The sequence below is a fragment of the Drosophila takahashii genome, chromosome 2L (assembly GCF_030179915.1).
Source record: "Drosophila takahashii strain IR98-3 E-12201 chromosome 2L, DtakHiC1v2, whole genome shotgun sequence".
Lineage (NCBI taxonomy): Eukaryota > Metazoa > Arthropoda > Insecta > Diptera > Drosophilidae > Drosophila > Drosophila takahashii.
In genome coordinates this window covers 24,315,360-24,338,768 of record NC_091678.1, presented here as the reverse complement: position 1 = coordinate 24,338,768, position 23,409 = coordinate 24,315,360, and the positions used below count along the sequence as shown (strand labels likewise).

The 23,409-nt window shown below is 41.0% G+C and overlaps 3 protein-coding genes across 4 annotated transcripts in view; all 3 read left to right on the top strand.

Annotated features, from left to right (window-relative positions):
- LOC108067320 (carbohydrate sulfotransferase 4) overlaps nucleotides 1–15,990 on the top strand; it is a 30,247-nt gene extending 14,257 nt beyond the window's left edge. The window contains exons 2-4 of one of the 2 annotated variants that reach the window (XM_017156288.3): nucleotides 14,344–14,526; nucleotides 14,593–14,794; nucleotides 14,865–15,990. In XM_017156288.3, the coding sequence (XP_017011777.2) occupies nucleotides 14,344–14,526; nucleotides 14,593–14,794; nucleotides 14,865–14,996 (517 nt within the window). In that variant the 3' untranslated portion in view covers nucleotides 14,997–15,990. Of the gene's footprint in view, nucleotides 1–4,510; nucleotides 4,597–14,343; nucleotides 14,527–14,592; nucleotides 14,795–14,864 lie in introns of those variants that run through there. The other variant, XR_011417508.1, reaches the window with a different exon arrangement.
- Nucleotides 15,991–16,754: 764 nt separating this feature from the next.
- LOC108067288 (neprilysin-4-like) lies at nucleotides 16,755–18,656 on the top strand. The gene has a single exon (XM_017156249.3). It carries the CDS (start codon nucleotides 16,755–16,757, stop codon nucleotides 18,654–18,656), a length of 1,902 nt encoding a protein of 633 aa, XP_017011738.3.
- Nucleotides 18,657–20,581: 1,925 nt separating this feature from the next.
- On the top strand, nucleotides 20,582–22,423 carry LOC123002902 (endothelin-converting enzyme homolog). The gene has a single exon (XM_044393629.2). It carries the CDS (start codon nucleotides 20,582–20,584, stop codon nucleotides 22,421–22,423), a length of 1,842 nt encoding a protein of 613 aa, XP_044249564.2.
- Nucleotides 22,424–23,409: the final 986 nt, after the last annotated feature.

The window sequence follows — 23,409 nt, the reverse complement described above, 5'->3', positions numbered from 1 at the left end:
CCCCGAAAACTCGGAGACCTCTGTCTTTGTTGCTTCAAATTAAGTTTTAAGCATCGTCGAGCGGGACGATGACGTTCTCTGCGAGCTGTCAGGCGTCGCTCGTTAGTACGTGTCAGTGGCGTAGGCACCCCCTCCCCAGCTCCCCACTATTCACCTCCTTTTCCCCAATTTCGGTAAGTCACCCATCCCCCACTGTGACCCCTGTGTCTTCTCCCCAGTCACGTCCTTTTGTTGCAGGCCAAAATCTTTGCCACCGCAGCAATTGGTGGGGAGACAGGCCAGAGGGGGTTACTTGTCTTACGCTTTCTAGTTTGCCGTTTTACCCGGTCTTTATTTCATTACATTAGAAAAATACCCCGGAAGGAATCTCTGTTCTTCTGGAAGAAAGATAATATTTAGGTATTGTTTGTCTTACATTGGACACACAATTTAGTTAAATACTTGAAGAAATGGGAAATATTTATAAATAGACCGCGATCCAACTGCCTGCCGTACCTACAAAATTTTCCATTTCATTTGCTTTGGCCAACATTTTGCTGCTTTTTCCTCCTCGCCTTCTGCCAGACGAAACTAACAACTGACACATTGAGTTCGAATTCTATTAGGCAAAAGTCCGTGTTGCAATTTTCTCCGACATGTTCCGCTCAAGTGCCCGACTGCCGCTTCTAGTGCACGTGCTTCTGGCCCAGAACCAAGGAAAAATTGCTCGAAAACAGCGGTCTGTGCAACCAGAAAAGATAGCTGAAGAATACTTGGCGGACCTGTTCAAAGGAAAGTCAGTAGATCTAATTATAGCTGCAAATGGGTTGTGTAAAGAAATGTTTTAAAACGTATTTTAATGAACTCAATTACATACTTCGATACTTCCATATTCAGCATAATGTACAAAACATTCAAATAATACCTACACGAAATTCATGAAGTTCTCCGAAAAATTGTCTTGTTCAATACACAATGTCGTAATAAAAATGTATTACATAATCTATTTATTATTTGTATTATTATGTTAGAACTGATTAATGTGATCAAGCTATCATTTATTTTTCATAAAATTCTATCGATATCATACGCGCTTTAACACAATATATGGCCCCGTTTAATTGTTATAGATCGCTGATCGGAGCTTCACTTTGCTTCAAGCCACACTTCACTTCCCGTATCGAATTTCAGCCGCATCTAGTTTTAATGGATAGCAGAGAACAAGGTTGTCATGTCACTGGGTCCGTTGCTCAACTCTATCGCCACTCGTCGTCATTATTGGCTCATTATAATTATCAAGTTGCAATTTCTCGCAACCGCTCTCCAGACAATTCATTCCGCTCTAAATTATTTCTGCCATTCCACCACTCGGCACTCCTCTTCGCTGCCTGTTTGGCTGCCACGGCGGCAGTAACATTCGAAAACTGTAAATTGTTGCCACAATAATCGCAATAATTAAAAGCGAGCCCGGCCACAAATCATGGAAAGAGCCCGGCAGACGCAGCGTGAAAAGCGGCAGCGGAAAAGCGCGAGGTAATTGAGGAAAATCTAGAGCAATCTCGGGATGGGCTGTCGGATCACTGGGATCGTGGGGCGTTTTGTGAAAGGGTTCTTGATTAGTAATGGCAATTAGAAAATAAAATGAGCCGGCATGTGGCTAAAGAAGATCTTTTAAGTGCCACGGATATGGCTAAGATATTGAGTAGGTTGTGGACTTGAGGAATTCATTCGGATGTAGATTGCAGAAATTAAACATTAATTAGGTGATCGCAAAAATGCCACTCCATTTTTATTAAGCCTATTTTTTTTATTATAAGTAAATAACTTGGAACTTCCTTCTTGACAGGATGTATTTATTTAATAAAGTCTCTTCTACAAAAATTAATATACCACAAAATGTCAGTTTATTTTTAAACTTCCGTTACCTAATCACTGGAGAGTAGCTATAAAAATTTGCATTTCGAGGTAATTTTTAATCTCGTTCGTTTCCACAAATAAGTGTCATCTTTGTGGTAAACAGATACCTGGCGCTTTGTGTATGTAAATATATGTATAAATATTTTTGTCGTCGCCGTTGCTCTGGGCGTATCTCTCCCGACTTGGACCGGCTTTGTTTGTTATTGTGGCTTTATGCCTCTTAACCTTGAGGTTGGCGCCCAACGTGACTTTAGCTTAACAACCAGGCGACGATTCATCTGCCTCCCCCGCGTCCTTCCACCTTAAAAGAAAAAGTCCAACCAAAAGTCGAAACAACAGTGTCAACGCATACGGACTAAAACCAGGTGTTACTGGTGGTACTGGCACAGTGGTCGCATAAAAAGTTACGCAGTTCACTTTTCCTTTTCCCGTTTTGCGGGTAATTTGTTTGCATACCTTTATGTACAATGTACATGTGTCTCAGGGGCGGAGGTCGGGGAATGGGGCGTGGCAGCTGTGTCACCAAGTGGCTGTTCCGATTGCCCCTTGTTGTTTAATTAAGGCACAAAGTCAAGGATTTGCATGCATGAATAACGAGCCTGAAAGAGCCGAAACGCAGCAGGCGAGAAAAAGTGAACGGATTGAAAGTTTCTTTTTTCCTTTTTCGGTTTCTCTTGGACGATTCGATTCGAGGAAATAAAATTAAATGCAGGCTGCTATTTTTTGATTTTATTCCCAGCAGCTTATTTAAAGTGTTATCCCAACCTTGGAGCTTTTACCTGGCCATCTTTTAGTACCCATCTGTTTTTCTTTGTTGCAATAAGACTGGCAATATTAGCTCACAGCCGACAGGAGAATGCAATTATTCTCATGTTTACGCTTACTGGAGTTAGCGAAAGAGCTTCTGGCTTTCTTTTTACTTTTGTTAAAGTAAAGTTTCCTTACTTCTATCGATCTGAAAGTTCGGTCATATCGCCTACGTCAATCAAATGGAAAAGAAAACGAGTAAAAAGCGGTAACTGCAGGCAAGAGCATCTATCAGATACAATCTATCGCGTCGAACATGAGCACAAAGCAATTGAAAAGAGCCGACAGACGGGCATCTCCTATATTGATATTTCGACGGGGCTAGTGTACTTTTTATTGTATAATTTTTTATTACCGCCCATTCTGGGGAGGGGAAGGGGGGCGGCGCAACCTTGGTCCGCATATCTGCAAGTTGTTTAAATTAGTTCTATTCTTGTGCAATTTTCTACGTGGCACCTTTTGTGTGGCGTCGCCGTGGATGCATCAGTCGCATTCTTCTCTTTGCCGGCTCCGTTGTATTGTTAGCCACGCTCCCCACCCGACCCCCCTTTCCCCCGTTGGACAATTGCATTCGACAGTACGTTTTGTATCTGTAGCTGCAAAGCGGTCGCGCCCCCCTCCATTTCGCGCCATGACTGCGCCTATGCTCGCGAGTGTATCTATGTAATTTGCGCACATTTCGCTGGCTGTAATAAACGCGAAATTAGTTTCAACTCTTTCTACTCAACACCAGAATTTTCCTCTTTTCCAATGCAAAAGTAATATACTTCAAATTGATTTTATTATGTGAAGATTTGATTCGCTTAGCCCGCCTTTTTTAGATTGGTTGTAAGATGGATATCTTTCTTTAATTCTATACTCTTTTTATGAATACTAGAATTTACGTTAAAATAACAATTTAATGTCATTATGGGAACTTTTTAAATATCTATTTTTAAATTGGATTACAAAATGGTTATAACAAGTTATTTGAATTTTTATATTAATGATAATAAATTTAAATATGTAATTTTACTCGTTTTTTGAAAAGAATAAAATATCTGTCAGTGTGGATCGGATAGATTGGATTTAAATTAAAAATCTTAGCTGTAAATTAAGTGATTAAAGTAAATTGAATTCATTCTGATCTGACTTAAAACTTTTGGTTTTATGATTCTGCTTTGGGATTTTAAAAAATTTAATGAAGGGTTTTAATATAGGATTGCTACATTTTAAATAAACCTTTTTTTTTAATTATAAATACACAATTTGACTGTTTTCCTTTTTTCGCTGCTCCCTTTTTTTTTTTTGGTGCTCATGCGGCTGCCTTTGCTTTTTCGCCTTTCACGTGGTCGAGGCTATTTGTCACAGATCTGCTGCAATTTATCGCTCGCGCTTGCTCCGAATAATGGCAACGTCCACACGGGTTACCCTTTCGTGCTCCATAAACAAGCGTGGCGTTGCACCTCCCCTTCCTCCATAGCCTCCCCACCGAATCCTCGCTCCGCCGAATGTATGTACGTACTTACCTTCTCCTCCTGGAAACTCTGGTTTTTCGCCAGATGCAGATGGGTGTCTCTGTGTGGGCAGCAGAATCTGGAATCTGGAGCTCTGGGAGCTGGCAACTTGGGCCGCAGCAGTTGGCCAAACGTGCTCGGCATTGATTTTGGGAAATTTCAGCCAGACCTTGGCTCGTTTATTTATGATTGCCTTAATTCGTTTCCGTGGGCGGTTCCTTTGTATGCAACTTGTAATTGCCTTTTTCTTGAAATCTCTGGAATTAAATCGGACTTTATTAACATTTTATTCTTCTCTTTCTTACTTGCAGGTATGAAAACAAGATGATTACATAAAAACTATCTTAAGAATATCAAGAAAAGTGTTTAGCCAAGCAAGTAACTAAATAACAACTTCGTAAGTACTAACAAAAGATAAGTAAACGTTGCTTCTTTTTTAGATATCTCTTATCTGTTAGATACATTTCCATTGGTTATGCAGTCTCGAGTGTTTGACAAAGAGAAATAATAAAGAAACTGCAATTTACACGTAAAGTTCATTAATAAATCAGAGAAGACTAAAGCTAAGTGGGGGCGTGGCATTTCGGGCAATCGCCCAAGCCCACACACATAAGATAAGGGGGAATGGGTGGAAAATTTTTAACTGAAATGAAATGAAGTGTCAAAATGTTCGGAGCGGTAACGCCCTCCAAGGACCACGCCCATTTCGAGCACCGCCACTTCCTGGTCGCAAGTGGAGCAATTTATTTAAGACTCATGAGAGGAAAAAAATGTCCATTTACATGACAATCAAAATGGGCGGCATTGGCAGTCCGGCAGAAAGAAAGGCTCCCCAAGTTCAGCGCAGGTCCATGTAGATGTTGTCACTGCAACTCCCTTGTGGTAGGTCGTATCGTGTGATATTTCCGTATGCATCGAACACTTTTTTGTCTGCCAGGTGAGCGCTACATGTCCGATGAATCTGAACAAAGACATCTCGTGGGGTTAAAGCAACCGAGCTCCATAAATTATACATATCCATTTTTATTTGATTGAAAACATCGTTGGAAACTTAATTACATTTTTTGGAGTAAGCAGTTTTTTCTCTTAGAAAATCCCACCTATAGAAATTCAATTCTGAATAGCTATGCTATGCAAATAGTTTTTTCGACTTAGGTTATAATTTTTTTTTGCATAAAGTTCATAAATCATGAATTGTATTATCTACACATTTATCTGAACAGCTCATAATAAACGCATTTCTAATTTTATATATTTAAATAATGCAAAAAAGTATAGGACTTCAGCCTTTCGGGTTTGTTTTCATATTTATTTCAATTTGTTCTCTTTGGACAGTCTGCAGGAACAAATGTTTTATTTATCTCTACGGCTAAAAATTCTTTTCCATGTTTGGTTTTGAATTTGATCTGTATGACACACAAAATATAAAGGAGTACTCTCGAGCCTGTTAGTGCATTCAAGCTTCGACTCTTTTCATAGCATTATCCCTTCTGTTTGAGCACAACGTTGCTTAAACTTAATATCATTCAGGCCGTAGGCAAAGTGAAAGGAAGGTCTTGCCAGCTGAATTTATGTGGGTGATGTGTAGTTCTTGAATAAGCTGCCCGATGTGCCCCCATCCACCGCCCCACTTCGAACTCTTTCTTTCAGCGGAATCATCTCCGAATATGAGTCGAGTCTCGGGGTCTTAGTAACTCGGCAACTTGGCAACATGGCCGCACTTGGCTGGCATCTCGGAGCCTCTCGAGCTTCTTTCACTTTACGCTTTCTTAGCTGCAGCCCAAAAGTCACTTTGAATCGCACAGCCAGCGAGGCATAATGACGGCGATAAGTCATTAAGTAGCTCAACGCTCAGCATTCAACGCGCCACAGCGTTCACTTCAGATGACGTCGTTAAGAGGTAGCGCAAAGTCAATAGATCTTGGGCAGAGGGTGTTGGAGGGGCGGTGCTTTAGTGGGGTGGCTTCGGTCCATTCACATTACTCAACTGTTCCACACTGTTTTCTCAGGAAACTGAGGGACCAAGTGCCCCAGGGGTGAATGCATTCTGGACTAGGGCAGAGGAAGTTGCCAAGGAGACTGTAAATAACTTTTTAGGAAATCAATAAGGAAAGGGAGACGGCCGACTCCAGTTAATTGAAACTCGAGTTTCACTTGTCTGCAGGTGAAATTTTATAAAAATATTTTGCAAGGTTTCTTAAGGTTTCTTACAAACAGGCAAACCAATCAAAGTGAATCCAACTATTTGCTTCGCAAACAATATCAAAAGTTTTAAAAACTTGTTAGAACAGCTTACACCCAAAAAAATACTCTTTTGTGAAGTTTTTCTATGCCATCATATGGCTGGAAAAAGTTAATTCTATTTAAATTAAAGTAAGTTTGAAATACAGCCCAAACTCTTTAATTTCTTCCGAAAGGGGTCCTGTAGAGAAACCAAAGATCTATTCAATTAAGATAACCTTGCACCTTAAAAAAGTAAAAAGTTCGGTAGGTCTTTCCATTCGTTTGCCATGCATAAATCATTTCACTTCATTTCATTCTGCTAAGTTTCTACCAGCAATCTTTTTGTCCTTGCCCCCCATTTTAATTAAAAGTTTCAAGTGACTCACATAAATTCCAATCAAGATTTTAGTGTGCCCCATTGATTTAACTTTGCCCAGGAGCAAGCAGTTCCCAGGCGTGCGAAATTCAATTAGATCAGAAGTCAATCAACTGCAAGGGGGTGGTCGAAATCACATTTAAGGACGTTGTGTATGCATTTGGAATTTGTAAAGAACAGTTGCTGTAATTGCACAAGCTACTGGCCATTAGTTTGATTATCGGCTAAATTACCAAAATACATGAGCTGATCAATGGCGATTAGAAAAGGTTATTAAAGCCGCATATCCTTTCTATTTTAGGCTGGGAATTGTCATTAAACATATCAAACAAATTGCCTAGCATTTGTCCTTTCCCCCATCAACTTCCATCGTCACCGTCATCATCATCTTCATCATCATCAGCACACATGGGTTTTGTGGGTTTCTGTGGTTGCCTATCAAAAGCATCGCCCTAAGGCTTCATGTCAAATGCACGAACCCAATAAATTTTATTCTTTAGGCAGCTCAAAAACAAAACCTGACAATGGGAGCTTGAGGTTAGGTTTGTGTACAGTGTCTGCAAAGAAACTTCTAAAGCCATTTATTGAAAATAATACGGGGTGCATTAAAGTGATTTTTGTATAACACTGTAACTCAAGGTTTTGAGGAAAAAATACTATTTAATAATTATTAGATTTTTAAAAATCATTATGTAATGACTATAATTAAGGATGTTTGTTGTTCGATTGATTACTACTTTGAGCATCAAAACTAAGAAAAATTAAGAATCGGAAATTATCATTTTACTTTCTAACTAATTTTATATATTTATTATTTTCTATTTTTTTAAACGGCCTATTTAAATTCTCCCCATTACACTTTGGCTCATATCGGCTCTATTCCTTTTTTGTTCCTTCACTGTGTTGGTGGTTTGTTTGCCGAGACCTTCAGACAGTCTCCTGTCATAAAGGTGGATAGGTTAGTACGAACGTGCATGCATATATCCATGGCACATCCATTAGAGACGTCCCTTAGTTTGTTATTAATGAAGTTTCCAAGAGGCATTTGCACCTAGGCTCTTTCAACTTTGTCAGTTCCTGCGGGGAGGTTTTCACAAAAAGTAAGGCAATGAGAACTGCAGATAGTTACTCTTCAAATGTTCCCCTGCAACGCCCCCTCTATTTGATTCTCTGTTAGCCAACCTCCTAACTCCCCACTTACTACTCACAACCCTGTTTCTCTGAAGCCAACTGCGACTCTGGGCCTTTCTCTTTTGCCACTCGACTTGGCCGCATCCCAGTTGACTTTGATTGACATTTGCTGTTGTTTGCATTTGCCGGAACAATTTCTGCCTTTTTGCTGGTATTTTTTGCTCGTACCTCACCATGATTTCATTTCTCATTTTGGGTGGCCCATTGGCTGGTTTTTGCCAGTGCTACTGCCATTTGAAATTGATCTGTTCGTTCTCCTTTAGGTTTTGACCCAGTTGCGGATCGTAAAGCGTATTATCCTTAGAATTTGCTCGATTCGATTCGTTAGTCACGCAATTTCTCAGGTGAAGGGAGATAGGTTTCAGCCATTGGCAGCGACGGTGAATGCCTTTCGAGCGGATATATGATACGGGAGTTAGGTCGTTGGCTGGTGTGTGCCAAGTTCAAGGTCTCGTTTCTATGGTTAAACGGTTTCATTATCTGTAATGACAGAGCATTGATGGAAATGTGGTTTATCGCAGCAACGGAATTGGAAGTTAATGGCCAATCAAGCCACAATTTCATTTATGTGACTTTTTCCAACCAATCAGTTTTGTTTTTTGGTGGAATGTAATCGTTTACTTATTTACTTATAAATCGAACAAAAAGAAAGAAACTTTCAATTCAAGATTATATCACTTTCTTTCTAAAGTGGTTTGGCCAAGTTTTTCAGTTCTCTACCAGCATTAAAAGCTTTTAGCTTGTACAACTCTTGTGCAGCCCGAAAATGGACGCCCCTTGACCCGATTTTATCCATTCTAGAGATCTCCAGTTAAAATATTGCATTACGAGGCAAAGTAGCCCCAACATGGCCCAATTGCTAGTTGGGAAGTTGCTTCCCCTCTCGCATGTCACATGTAATTAAAATTATTACAATCCCAACAGAGGGGTTGGTGAAAGCCATGCACTCACATTCCAAAATCAGTTTAGTTTACGTTCTTGTTTTTCCCTTTTTCGTTTTGATGGAACAATTTTAGGAACGCATTTTCCGAGTTGACTTTGTACGAAGTAATCGTTTTCAGCGCTTTGCATGTTTTTCGAGTTTTGTGTTTGTGTTTTCGTTTGCAGCACAAGAATTGGGCGGAACTGGTGGCAGAATTTGTGCATATTTTTGACTGGGCACCAGCTAAAGTTACTGACTGGCTTTGATATATGGGCCAAGTACAACGGCGATAGTTGAGATAGGGTGGGAGTTCTACTGCCCCTCCTTACGTGCCTGCATTTTGCGTTTGTTGGCCAATTGTTAAATCGATAAATTTCCTTTTACTCCAGTTTTTATTTGCGTTTTTCCCAAAAACGTCATAGACTGTGTAAAGTTATTTTCGTTTTGCTTCTTGTTGCTTCCGCTTTTGTGGCCGTTGCTCTATATAGTCCACTATATTTTTCGGTCGTGTTTGTGGTATTAACGTCGAGGATTGCGGGATTTATGTGGCTTAGTGTGCTGTTGTAGGGATTCTTTTAGCTATTTCAGGGATTTTACTGGGATTTAAATTATAAATATAATCAAATTACGAGCAGAGTCTTGTTGAATATTTAATAACTGCCTTTTCCGCTTCTATGCTCTTGCCTTGTCTCCATAATTTTGTTCATAAAACTCTTCAACTTTTCGCTAGGAGTTTGTAGAAACCGGCAATTTTAATTTAGCCCTGAGAGCAGAATAAATTTCAGTGCTCTCTTTTTCCTTATTTTGATTTTATTTAAATATTTGTTGCCGTAGTAATTCTCGTATTTTTTCCCGCCCCTGCTTTCTTTCCTTCTCGCTCTCGACCATATTTAAACCCGCACGCGACAATTATGCATATTTTTATAAATAAACACTCACACACGCGAGCACACAGACACACACACACGTGCATATATTTACAGGCCTTTGGCCAACGGAGCGTATGCGTAATAATTTTTTCAACGCTACGAAGTGGTCAGGGCGGAATATTCAGCCCACCGTGCCGCGATGGCGAGCATAAATGTGAACAAATTCTCAAAAGCTACTTTTGGCCCATAAAAAATATACTACACGGGAAAATACAGAAGCAAAAAATGCAAAAACGGCCTAATTGATTGCAAAAACTGTTGAATTTATGTAGTCGAATCGGGGGCGTGTTGATAGATATTAAGAATTATTATTCGTGTGGAAGCAGTGGAAATGGAACCATGAGAAAGCTGTTTTTAATTCGTTAAGAGATCGCTTGGTCTTGATTACTGAGTTGAAAAGCCTTTCCCAATTTTCCGCTCTCCCAGCATTTAATCAACATTATCAGCTTATGTCAGGCCTAAGCTGGCAAGGCTCTAAAAATAATTACCCAGTACTTAGTGCGAGTATGAGTCCATAAGGCGAGACATCTGCACACGCATGAGAACCCAACCGCTAAGCCATTCGAATGATACTTGGCCATGGGGCAGAAGTGGGACAGACACACCGTACCGCGAACAGAGGTCCCGGGATGTGGTTCCCCGCCAGAGCTGTGGGTAAATCGTTTAATGGGTCAGCCAGCCAGCCACTGGGGAGCACTTCGGCGTGGGTCTATGAAAATGGAAATCTTCGCTGCTGGGTGACTAATGATGCAAGTCGTTTCGAAAAGTTCACCTGGCCGGCGTTTGGGGTTCAAGGCCTCGAGCAACACGTGAGCGACTTTTACTTTTGTTCGCCTCTGCCCGTAAAAAGTTATGTAAATAGTTGTGTATCGTAGGATTGGGGGTCAGTCGAATCGGTTGTATGCTTACAGACGAGGGAACACAGGGGGAACCCAGAGAGAGGGCCCATTATATTGATTAATCGTTTGAGGTTCGCCTCTTCCAAGCTTGACCCCGAATCGGTCAACAAAAGAGCGTCGTCTTTGGCTAACTGTGAACGCTTCTATCCACCATGTGTGCCACATAGCAGACCATTTCTATTGCTGTCCCCGGGTATTGATTGGGCTTCTCTCAAATAATTTTGCCTATATCTTCTTTGCAAATTTTCGGCTTTTGATCTTTGAAACTGTGTCAGAGTGCCGCACAACTGCCGCAGTCCGATTGAAATAGACGCAAAAGTATAAATACAAAAAAATCTGACAGTGAGTCAGAAATAGTGGAGATGCTTAGAAGCTTTTTGTTTTTGGGGCCAATGAGTTGCCAAAAGCCGCTGTCAGTGGGTCAAAGTGTCGCGGACTGTCATGCGAATCGAGGTAGCTTCTGCCGTTCCAAGTTAACAAAAGTCCGCAATGCTGTTTTCCCAATTATTTTATGAGTTTCATGAACAATTTTTTCAGGGCTAAATGCATTTAACAAGCACTTAATGCCTGCCATCCCATGCACTGCCATGTGGCCATTAAAATTAAATTAAAAGCCAGCTTGAATTATGGCCAGCAAGTGCTGAAATATCCAATAAAAGTCTGGCAAACATATATCCCCGCAGTCGACATAGTTAACAACCAATTAACAGCTGCCCGAATCATCATACAATATCTGAAAATACATTTAAGCCAAATTATTATTTTATTCAAATTAAATGTTGCTGTTTTAAATTTATGCCAGGCAATTTCGCAATTCCAATGTCAAAAAATGTTCAAAGCCCACTTGAGAATTCTTCGACAGGCCATTTGGATCAACGTTTTTTGTTGCTGCTTATGCAAAAACTTTATGCATATTTTTAGCTACAAGTGCCTCTTTTTCGCACAATTACACAATACAAATGAAAAGAAAACATCTCAAATTACTCAGCTAAAACGAAAGTGAAATTCATGTCGGCCTTCAACAGTTTTGTATTGTGTTTTGGGTCCATACATAAGTGCACTTCGTCATAAACTATTCAACTTGAAAACCAAATAAAAAGAAATGGTTTGCGATCTAGAAACACGAGTTATTTGTTTACTACATTTTTATGATCTTATTTCGAATGTATGTTTATATTAAAGTACAATATAATTATGCGCGGATCCACGGGGGATTTTGGAGAAAAAGGTGAAAAGTGAGAGGAAATGCGGTATTTAAAGACTGTGTAACAAAATATTTTCTTTAATTCCACCATCCGAAACTTACTGTATCCTTGTCTTCCGGCTGCATTGTGTAAAATTAAAAAAGAGAATTTGGATCGAAAGAAAGTTTATTTGTTATTTGAAAGTTCGGTTCAATGGTGTGATGGCCTTCAAACCCTTCAGACTCGCACAATTTGGACATTTGTGCAGCATTTAAATGAGACCTCCATATTTTCGTCACATTCCATTGCTCTTCTTGGATACTTTGAATAAAATTAATGTCGTGGAATTTTTATTTCCACATTTTTTCCAACAATTTCCTTTGTTTTTTTTCTGCTTTTTGGCTTTCGAAAAAGTTTTCAGTATTGGTATTTTTACAGCTGTTGCGGTTACCACCACCCACCCACAGAGAAACCCCTTTTTACGAATAGGGAAGTGACAGTGGAGTCCTGGCAAAGCGACTGTTATTTGTTATTGTTTTTGTTATTATTCCTCCTTGCCTTTTCACCCTTTTCAAATAAAAATATCAACAGCAATGGCAGCTGTTGTCGATTTGCATGATTTCTGGCAAAGCCACTATTGCTCAGATATTCAATATGTACAATTGTAACTCATAATACCATTCAATTTAATTTTCCGTTCTCCGAAATGTTCTTTCTAGTTCGAAATTACATAAATTTTATCGCATTTGAGCTGACAACAGTTGAACATATAAATAGGCTGTAGGCACGTATGTAACACTTTGCATACAGATGCATCTATAGATGTTTACATTGTTTCAATTCACCACAAACTCATTAGCATTGTGGTTAGGTGGGTGTGTGGGTGCTTGGCGATGTGATACCACTGCATGTGGTTATATCTCCGATGATGATGAGCTTCTACGACATTAGTTGTGAGCTACTAAGTATTTCAAATTATTTAATTCGTACATTTTTGGTAAAAAAAATGGTATCTTGAACGATAGTTTTTATACCCGTTACTCGTAGAGTAAAAGGGTATATTGTATTCGTGCAAAAGTATGTAACAGGGAGAAAGAAGCGTTTCCGACCCCATAAAGTATATATATTCTTGATCAGGATCACTAGCCGAGTCGATCTAGCCATGTCCGTCTGTCCGTCTGTCCGTCTGTCCGTCTGTCTGTCCGTCTGTCCGTCTGTCCGTCTGTCTGTCTGTATGAACGCTGAGATCTCAGAAACTATAAAAGCTAGAAGATTGACATTTTGCATGCAGATTTTAGGAGTTCCTACGCAGCGCAAGTTTGTTTCAAAATGGTGCCACGCCCCCTCTAACGCCTACAATCGCTTATATACGATTTTAAAAAGTTTAATATTTTGGAAAAGTAAAAATGCAGTTTTATTGTGTTTATCAATACCTATCGAAATGTAGAAGAAATTTTTCAAATCGGACCATCCGTTAGAAAGTTATGCGTGATCAACGTTTTCTATCTCTATTTCCATCTCCCTCGCACTCCCTTTACCTGAGTAACGGGTATCTGATAGTCGGGGCACCCGACTATAACGTTCTCTCTTGTTTAGATTAAATTTAAAACAAAAATAAATCATACGGACAAACAGACCGACCGACGGACATGGATAGATTGACGGCTAGTGGACCACATCAAGAATATATATATACTTTATAGTGGCGGAAACGCTTCCCTTCTACATGATATATATTTTTCCGCAATGTATTATTTTACTCTACGAGTAAATAAAAAAAAATAAAAATAAAATATATGTCTTTTACACTTTGTTAGATAAGCAAAAAATATAATTTATTTGAAAAATTCCATATTTACTAAATGATATAACTACCTAAAAAAAGAAAACTCCTTTCTCCCTGCTTCCCTGTATATTGATTTCGGCTTCCCTTTACTTTCCCGATCGACCCCATTTCCATCGCAAAACACCAAAACCCACGTTCGCTGTTTCCGTTCTTGCCATTTTATCAACTTTTTGTAGTTTCCGCTTAGGCAAAACATTTTCATGAAATAAATTAGCAATTGCACTGGCTGTCGAGCGGAGAGGGCGGGAGTGGAGTCGAAACAGAGATACATTTAAGTGTTGTAATTAAAAACAATTTTCAGTTGGTCGAGGTATTGCCATTGGAGTTCAGCTCGATACCAACTCGTGCTGAGCTCCATGAAAATGCTAATTACGCTTCATTATAGAAGTTTTAATCCGATTTAATTGAAAGCCAATTCCAGACTGGCTACTGCCTCCCACCTCCCATTGTCATGGCAAAGTGAACTTCACGGCTTGGTGCACAACTATTACGCCAGCAATTATATATCACTCATCACATATACGTATGATTATCTATATGGGTATTCTAATAAGTTTCTCCCCCTCACCCGCAGTCTCTCCAGCGTGCGGATCGTGCTACTGGTGCGGGATCCGCGAGGAACGATGCAATCGCGGCGACATCGAGTGTGGTGCGGAGGTAACGAGGACTGCGAGGATCCCCGACTGGTGTGCCAGGATCTGCAGGATGACTACAAAACAGCCGAGATGCTGTTGCAAAAGTATCCGTCTCGATTTAGGTGAGTTTTCTCTAATTTGCAGAATTTCACTGAAGATCAACTAATACCAACCTATTTGCCTTCCAGAACTGTTCGTTACGAGGACTTATCCCTAAGCCCCAGTGAGATGACCCAGGACATTTTGCAGTTTTATGGCTTGCCATTCGATCCAGCAGTGGAGGAGTTTTTGGACACGCACACCAAGGTCAACATTGGAGGTGTCAGCTCCACATATCGTGATTCCAGATCGGCACCATTCCATTGGATGCAGGATCTAAAGCCAGAAGAGGTACGGCTTTCATCGTGTTTTCTGTTAAATAGTAATATTTATTAACTGTCGTCGCCCTAACCCATTTCAGATCAAGCAAATCCAGGATGTCTGCGTCGATGCCATGGATTTGTGGGGATATCGCCGCATTGATAACTTCAGCAACTTCTCCACCACCCAGCAAACCTTCGATCCAATGGTGATGCCGCCACCGTTCACGTGAAGCGGTTCTAGTGTTAGCCGATCGTTAACGATAACTGATAATGATAACTAATTCTTCTACTTGGTACATTTTGTTGTGATATCGTCGTGTTGAGCGAGCAAAAAGAAATAGGAAAGAACGGAGGGAAGCAGCGAGAGGTGGAGCGGATTGGTTAGAGGAAGTGGGTGCATTGTGAAAACTCATTCATAGCGGGCACATTTTTGCTAAACACGCAAACACACTTAACTGAGCAATAGTTATTAATATATATAAACTGAATATACAATATGAAATGCATAATTTTAGTAATTGGCGAATTTTGTGTAGAGAATAAAGCGGTACGAAAACCAGTCGAATATCAGATTTACATTTAGGCCTAGAACTTAAGCAAACAATAACTGAAAACTTAGTCTAAATAGGGCTGCGTATAGTGCAATGTTTACTTGGCTTTTTGATGTAAATTATTTAGGCAAACAACTTTTGTAATTCAGCTTAACAATGAAATCCAGTGATTTAGCATCTAAAACAACCAAAACGTATCACAGAGAAATTGAAATAAAAAACGTTTGAAATTAATCGAGATGCAATTATACAACCATGTTTGGCAAACCAAAAACCGTGCAATATTATCAAATCGGAAGAGAACAATTAAATCACGCTAGAATCAATTTAGACACAAATTTTCTAAGGAAAATTAAAACTATAAAAATGTATTAAGAAGAGCAATGGGCACTCAATTCCTACTCATAAGTTTCCTTAGGCATAAATTATTTGTATGGTTATTTAGTTGTAATTGTAATTAAATTGTACTATACTTTATGTCCTTATTATATAACTGAGTTATATTCGTTTTCTTTTTCCAAAACGAAGCCCAGTAAATCGATCAAATTGGCAAACAACAATATGTTAAAAGAGTGTTTGGATTGTTTAATAAACTGAAAAATCCAGCAATATTTGCATAACTACACTTATTAAGCAAGATACCAACTGAATAAACAATGAATTATAAAAGTAATACGCGGACTTTGGATTTTCTTTTTTGTAAAGTGAATGTAAGGCTGCCATAAGAAGAGTTTTATATTTGTAGATACAGAGTAAATTAACATGGGGATATGACTTGAAGTTCGTATTTGAATATTTTTTTAAATGTTGATCATGATTTAAAAATAGATTTAAAACCTGCATGAAGTCGCTGAAAATTTCAAACCGCCTTGCCAAAGTGTGGCCAGAAAATACTAGGAACAAACTTTACTTGGCCACGTTCCGTTAAAATAGCATACTTTTGGGAAAAGAGCGCCATGTAAAATACATGTAGGTAATGTATTGGCTTCGGGGTAGTGCGCCATCTAGTGTTGGTTTTAACAAATGTTTAATTATAGACTATTTCCACGAATCTTGGCACCACATGCGTACTACCACAATCTGTATCTGGCCACCGGTTTTAGCGGGCACGGAGTCCAGCAATCCCTGGCCTTGGGCAGAAAAATATACGAGCTCATCATAGATTACCCGTTCCGAACTATCGACCTGTCGCGTCTGAGGCCAATTGGTAGCTTACCGTACGTAGCTTACTGCTGATTACAGTTACTTTTCGGTAAGTTCAAACCATTATTTGGGCTGGAAATTTAAACCACGAAATAGAGATGTTTAGGTATTAAACCTCAAGCTTATCAGGTAAGGTCAGTTTTATTTTTGTGTAGTTTAATCTCAGTCACAGAGAGAAGAAGCAAAAGTGCGTCTCGTTGAGCTGCTCGTTCAGTCGCCTTCGAAGTGTTCGTCATGAAGAACTGTGATATCGCGTTGCCTGTGCTGCTACTGTTACTGATGGTGAGGAGTGGTCACGGTGATCTGATCTCCCAGAGCAACAACAGCTCCTACGTCAAGCAATTGTTGCGACTGGCCAAATCCGCCGAGATGCGCAGCTATATGCAGCCGAACGTCGAGGCCTGCGATAACTTCTACGAATACAGTTGCGGAAATTGGGCCCAGATCAATCCTGCCCTCGGTGTCCCTCCCCGGGAGACCAATGTGGAGCAGCTGTGGGCCAAGACATATCGCCACAATCAGAGGCGTTTAATAGAGCAGCCGGCGGATGAGAAAGCGGATGAGGTGACCGTGCTTCGACTTAAAGAATTCTATACCAGTTGCTTGCTGTTCCGAGAAACACCAGAGGATCTCTACCGCCGCGGGCTGAAGGAAATAGCAACGGAATTCGGAGGCATGCCTGTCTTGAGCCTTCCGGGTCAGGAGTGGCAAGCCGAGGAGTTCGATTGGCAGGAAACCGTGGCCCGGATCAAGCGAAAGTATGGCATTGACATCCTTACGCTTTTCCATCTTTCTGGAAAGCACATCTACGTGGGTAAGCCAAAGCAAATTGTTCCGGAGGCCATGATACAGGCAGTGGCGGATGCTACAGCCGATCTTCTGAAGCGTCATTTGGGCGTGGAATCGAAGTTGGCCAAGACAGCGGCGAAGGAAATCACAGATTTGGAGAACGAGATAACCATTCTTGACACGAATTACTTTGATACCTACAACCCCACCCAGTTTGGGGCTTCTGTTCACTATCGGAAATCGGAAGCTTACGAGATTCTCTTAGCGGAGGTAGAGGAATATCTAGATGACTTCGACTACCTGGCATCAAAAACCCCTCCGCATGTCATGGCCAACTACATATTCAATGAACTCTTAAAACACTTCTACTACGAGCGGTCGGGATCCCCTGAGGAGCAGTGTGCCAGCCGGGTCAGCGAGGTATTTCCCGAGCTCCTCGAAAACATGGCCTTCAAGCATTATGAAGATGCAGCTACCCTTAGTGAAATCGAAAACCTCTGGCAGCAGATAAATCAGAGCTTTCGCGGCATGCTGCAAAACTCTTCAGCCGAATGGTTTATCCCAGAGACAAGAGAAAAAATACTGGATCAGCTGAATAACACCAGTCTGCTGATTAATGGATACGCCGATGTTAACTTCACCCAGCGGTATGAGGGACTGCAGCTGAAGCCAAAGGATTTTCTACACAATCTGAGGACCATACTTACCTATCAGAGAGTGAAGGCACCGACATCTGTAACCTATGATCCTGTGGGAAAAAGAGTCTTGCTGCCGGTTGCCCTACTCCAGCCGAACTTCTTTTGGTCCCAATTCTATCCGAAAGCTGTTCTTTATGGCAGCCTCGGCACCTTACTGGCCCAACAATTGGCACACAGCCTGGAAGATGCCTCCAAGTGGGATGACAAATCATTGGTTGAGATTGCCAGGCGAGAGGAGTGCTTCAAGAAGCAATACGGAAGGCTGCGGCTCAATGGACAATATTGGCCGGAGAGCGATCAGCAGGCGGAGAACATAGCCGACAATCTGGGCATCCAGGTTTCCTACCACGCCTACAGAAGGTTCCTGGGGGGGATGGCCTTATCTGTCCGGAACTCGGAGGCACTGCCACAACTTAACGTCACCTCCCGGCGGCTGTTCTTTCTCAGTTTCAGCCAGTTGTTGTGCCATGATGCCAACTTGGAGTTCCGGAACCAGCAACTCAAGTCTCAACTGCAAACTCCGAATGCCCTCCGGGTGCTGGGAGCACTGTCCAACTTCGAGGCATTTGGACGCGACTTTAACTGCGGAACCGGAAGCGAGATGACCACTCCACAAAAGTGTCAACTCTTTTCGGTAAACCTGGATTAGCTCAACTTGATTACTTTGACTAAAATATTACCAAAATATAATAAAACTAAAAAAGAAAGCTAGCCTCGGCCAGCCGAAGCTTATATACCCTTGCAGATCATTCCTATTAATTTACAAATCGTAATTATTTCTCATTAATTTTCCGATAATAGTTCGATTTTGATAAAATAAAAATAGAAACTCGGAAATATTATAAAGGAGTCACATCCTAGAGAAGAAGAGATTACAAAAAAAAAAACAACCAAGCTATTATTTATTTCCTTTTATATCCCCATTTATTTTGCGATCCTTTCTATGGCAGCTATATGATATAGTCATCCGATTTTTTAATAATTTAATCCGAACTTCAGGAATATTTAAAAAATAATATTCATAAGAGAAGAAGATAAAATATCAAAAAACACCGAAGCTATATTTTGTTGTCCATTATTTTTCCCATTATTCCTATGGGACCTATAGGATATAGTTGTCCGATCCGGTTGGTTCCGATTTATATACTACCTGAAATAGAAAGAAGAATTTTGGAAAGGTTTCGTCACGATAGCTTCAAAACTGAGAGACTAGTTTGCATAGAAACGGACGGACAGACGGACAGACGGACAGACGGACGGACGGACAGACAGACAGACGGACGGACGGACAGACAGACGGACGGACAGACAGACAGACAGACGGACGGACGGACGGACAGACGGACAGACGGACGGACGGACAGACGGACGGACAAACGGACAAAGCTAGATCGACTTGTCTAGTGATGCTGATGAAGAATATATATACTTTATGGGGTCGGAAACGTCTCCTTCACTGCGTTGCATACTTCTGACTGAAATCATAATACCCTTTGAAAGGGTATAAGGATTGTCGCTTAAATAAGTTTATTGAGATGGTGGACTGAGTAATGTGGGGTAATCCTGAAATACTTATAATTAGCAATTGGCATTACACAACATTAGAGGGTGTTAGCTACCTCTTAAGTAAAATGTTTTAAGCTAGGATTGGTGATGGTGCATTATAAGCAAAGGAGAACGCTATAGTCGAGAATCTCGACAATTAGATACCCGTTACTCAGATAAAGGGAGTGCAAGAGAGATGGAGATATGTATGTAGCGACTGCTTGAATTCTATTATTTGCTCATATCTTTTTAATAAATAGTCCAATTTAAAAAATTTGTTCTACAGCTAATTTAATGTGTGAATTTAAACCATTTGCACTTTGCGGGAATGGGACCAAAGAGACATTCAGTGGCTCTCAACTTAAATTATGCAGTGCATACTTTTAACTTTGACTATAGATAGCGGTAAACTTGTAAGGAATATAAACGAAGGCATCAAAATAAAGGTAAAATGGTCTAAAATTAGATTTGTCTATTACCTATACTCAAAACCCCTCAGAAACTGGGTTAACCCCCCAAAAACTGAAAATACAGCTTCTTTCTTATCATATCGGGCTTTTCCTATACATCACTAGCCCTGTCTATATAGCGTTGTGCTATTTTTTTGTTGTAACTAACTGTACAAAAAACTGTAAAAATTTTAACTTTATTTTTCCCTCCGACTTGTGTGTTTATAATTCCAAACCGGTACTAGGTTTTGACATTCTTTCAGACGTTTTTTGTGTTGAAAATATTAATCAGTAATCATTTTTCACCAACGCAATGTTTTAATTTCAAATTTGAATTTAATTTACTGGTAGGCATTGGTCAAAAAACGTAGCACGTAGCTTACTACTGATATCAATAACTTTTCGGTAAGTTTAAACAACCATTTGGGTTAAATAGAGATGTTTAGCAACTTGAATTTAACCTTAAGCTTATCAGGTAAGGTCAGTTTTATTTTGGCGTAGTTTAATCTCAGCCTCAGAGAGACGGAACCAAACTGCGTCTCGTTGAGCTTCTAGTTCAGTCGCCTTCGAAGTGCTCATCATGGACAACTGTGATACCGCGTTGCCTGTGCTGCTACTGTTACTGATGGTGAGGTGTGTTCACGGTGATCTGATCTCCCAGAGCAACAACAGCTCCTACGTCCAGCAATTGTTGCGACTGGCCAAGTCCGCCGAGATGCGCAGCTATATGCGGCCGAACTTTGACGCCTGCGATAACTTCTATGAATACAGTTGCGGAAATTGGGCCCAGATCAATCCTGCCCTCGGTGTCCCTCCCCGGGAGACCAATGTGGAGCAGCTGTGGGCCAAGGCATATCGCCACAAACAGAGGCGTTTAATGGAGCAGCCGGCGGATGAGAAAGCGGACGAGGTGGCCGTTCTTCGGCTCAAAGAGTTCTATGCCAGTTGCCTGATGTTCCGAGAAACACCAGAGGATCTCTACCGCCGCGTGCTGCTGGAAATTGTGGCGGAATTCGGAGGTATGCCTGTCTTGAGTGTTCCGGGTCAGGAGTGGCAAGCCGAGGAGTTCGATTGGCAGGAGACCGTGGCCCGGATCAAGCGAAAGTACGGCATTGAAATCCTTAACCCTTTCCTGTTTCCTAAAAACCACTTCTTCGTGGGTCAGCCAAAGAAAACTTTTCCGGAGACCATATTACAAGCAATGGCTGATACCACAGCTGATCTTCTGGAGCGTCACTTGGGCGTAGAGTCGAAGTTGGCCAAGACAACGGCGAAGGAAATCACAGAATTGGAGCAAACTATTTCCGGTCTTGACACGGATTACTTTGATACCTTTAAGACCACCGAGTACGGGATTCTCTTAGATGAATTAGATGAATATCTGGATAGACCACCTCATGTCATGGCCAACTACATTTTCAATGAGCTCCTAAAGCACTTCTACTTCGATTGGTCGGGATCCGTTGTTGAGCAGTGTGCCAGCCGGGTCAGCGAGGTATTTCCCGAGCTCCTCGAAAACATGGCCTTCAAGCATTATGAAGATGCAGCTACCCTTAGTGAAATCGAAAACCTCTGGCAGCAGATAAATCAGAGCTTTCGCGGCATGCTGCAAAACTCTTCAGCCGAATGGTTTATCCCAGAGACAAGAGAAAAAATACTGGATCAGCTGAATAACACCAGTCTGCTGATTAATGGATACGCCGATGTTAACTTCACCCAGCGGTATGAGGGACTGCAGCTGAAGCCAAAGGATTTTCTACACAATCTGAGGACCATACTTACCTATCAGAGAGTGAAGGCACCGACATCTGTAACCTATGATCCTGTGGGAAAAAGAGTCTTGCTGCCGGTTGCCCTACTCCAGCCGAACTTCTTTTGGTCCCAATTCTATCCGAAAGCTGTTCTTTATGGCAGCCTCGGCACCTTACTGGCCCAACAATTGGCACACAGCCTGGAAGATGCCTCCAAGTGGGATGACAAATCATTGGTTGAGATTGCCAGGCGAGAGGAGTGCTTCAAGAAGCAATACGGAAGGCTGCGGCTCAATGGACAATATTGGCCGGAGAGCGATCAGCAGGCGGAGAACATAGCCGACAATCTGGGCATCCAGGTTTCCTACCACGCCTACAGAAGGTTCCTGGGGGGGATGGCCTTATCTGTCCGGAACTCGGAGGCACTGCCACAACTTAACGTCACCTCCCGGCGGCTGTTCTTTCTCAGTTTCAGCCAGTTGTTGTGCCATGATGCCAACTTGGAGTTCCGGAACCAGCAACTCAAGTCTCAACTGCAAACTCCGAATGCCCTCCGGGTGCTGGGAGCACTGTCCAACTTCGAGGCATTTGGACGCGACTTTAACTGCGGAACCGGAAGCGAGATGACCACTCCACAAAAGTGTCAACTCTTTTCGGTAAACCTGGATTAGCTCAACTTGATTACTTTGACTAAAATATTACCAAAATATAATAAAACTAAAAAAGAAAGCTAGCCTCGGCCAGCCGAAGCTTATATACCCTTGCAGATCATTCCTATTAATTTACAAATCGTAATTATTTCTCATTAATTTTCCGATAATAGTTCGATTTTGATAAAATAAAAATAGAAACTCGGAAATATTATAAAGGAGTCACATCCTAGAGAAGAAGAGATTACAAAAAAAAAAACAACCAAGCTATTATTTATTTCCTTTTATATCCCCATTTATTTTGCGATCCTTTCTATGGCAGCTATATGATATAGTCATCCGATTTTTTAATAATTTAATCCGAACTTCAGGAATATTTAAAAAATAATATTCATAAGAGAAGAAGATAAAATATCAAAAAACACCGAAGCTATATTTTGTTGTCCATTATTTTTCCCATTATTCCTATGGGACCTATAGGATATAGTTGTCCGATCCGGTTGGTTCCGATTTATATACTACCTGAAATAGAAAGAAGAATTTTGGAAAGGTTTCGTCACGATAGCTTCAAAACTGAGAGACTAGTTTGCATAGAAACGGACGGACAGACGGACAGACGGACGGACGGACAGACAGACAGACGGACGGACGGACAGACAGACGGACGGACAGACAGACAGACGGACGGACGGACGGACAGACGGACAGACGGACGGACGGACAGACGGACGGACAAACGGACAAAGCTAGATCGACTTGTCTAGTGATGCTGATGAAGAATATATATACTTTATGGGGTCGGAAACGTCTCCTTCACTGCGTTGCATACTTCTGACTGAAATCATAATACCCTTTGAAAGGGTATAAGGATTGTCGCTTAAATAAGTTTATTGAGATGGTGGACTGAGTAATGTGGGGTAATCCTGAAATACTTATAATTAGCAATTGGCATTACACAACATTAGAGGGTGTTAGCTACCTCTTAAGTAAAATGTTTTAAGCTAGGA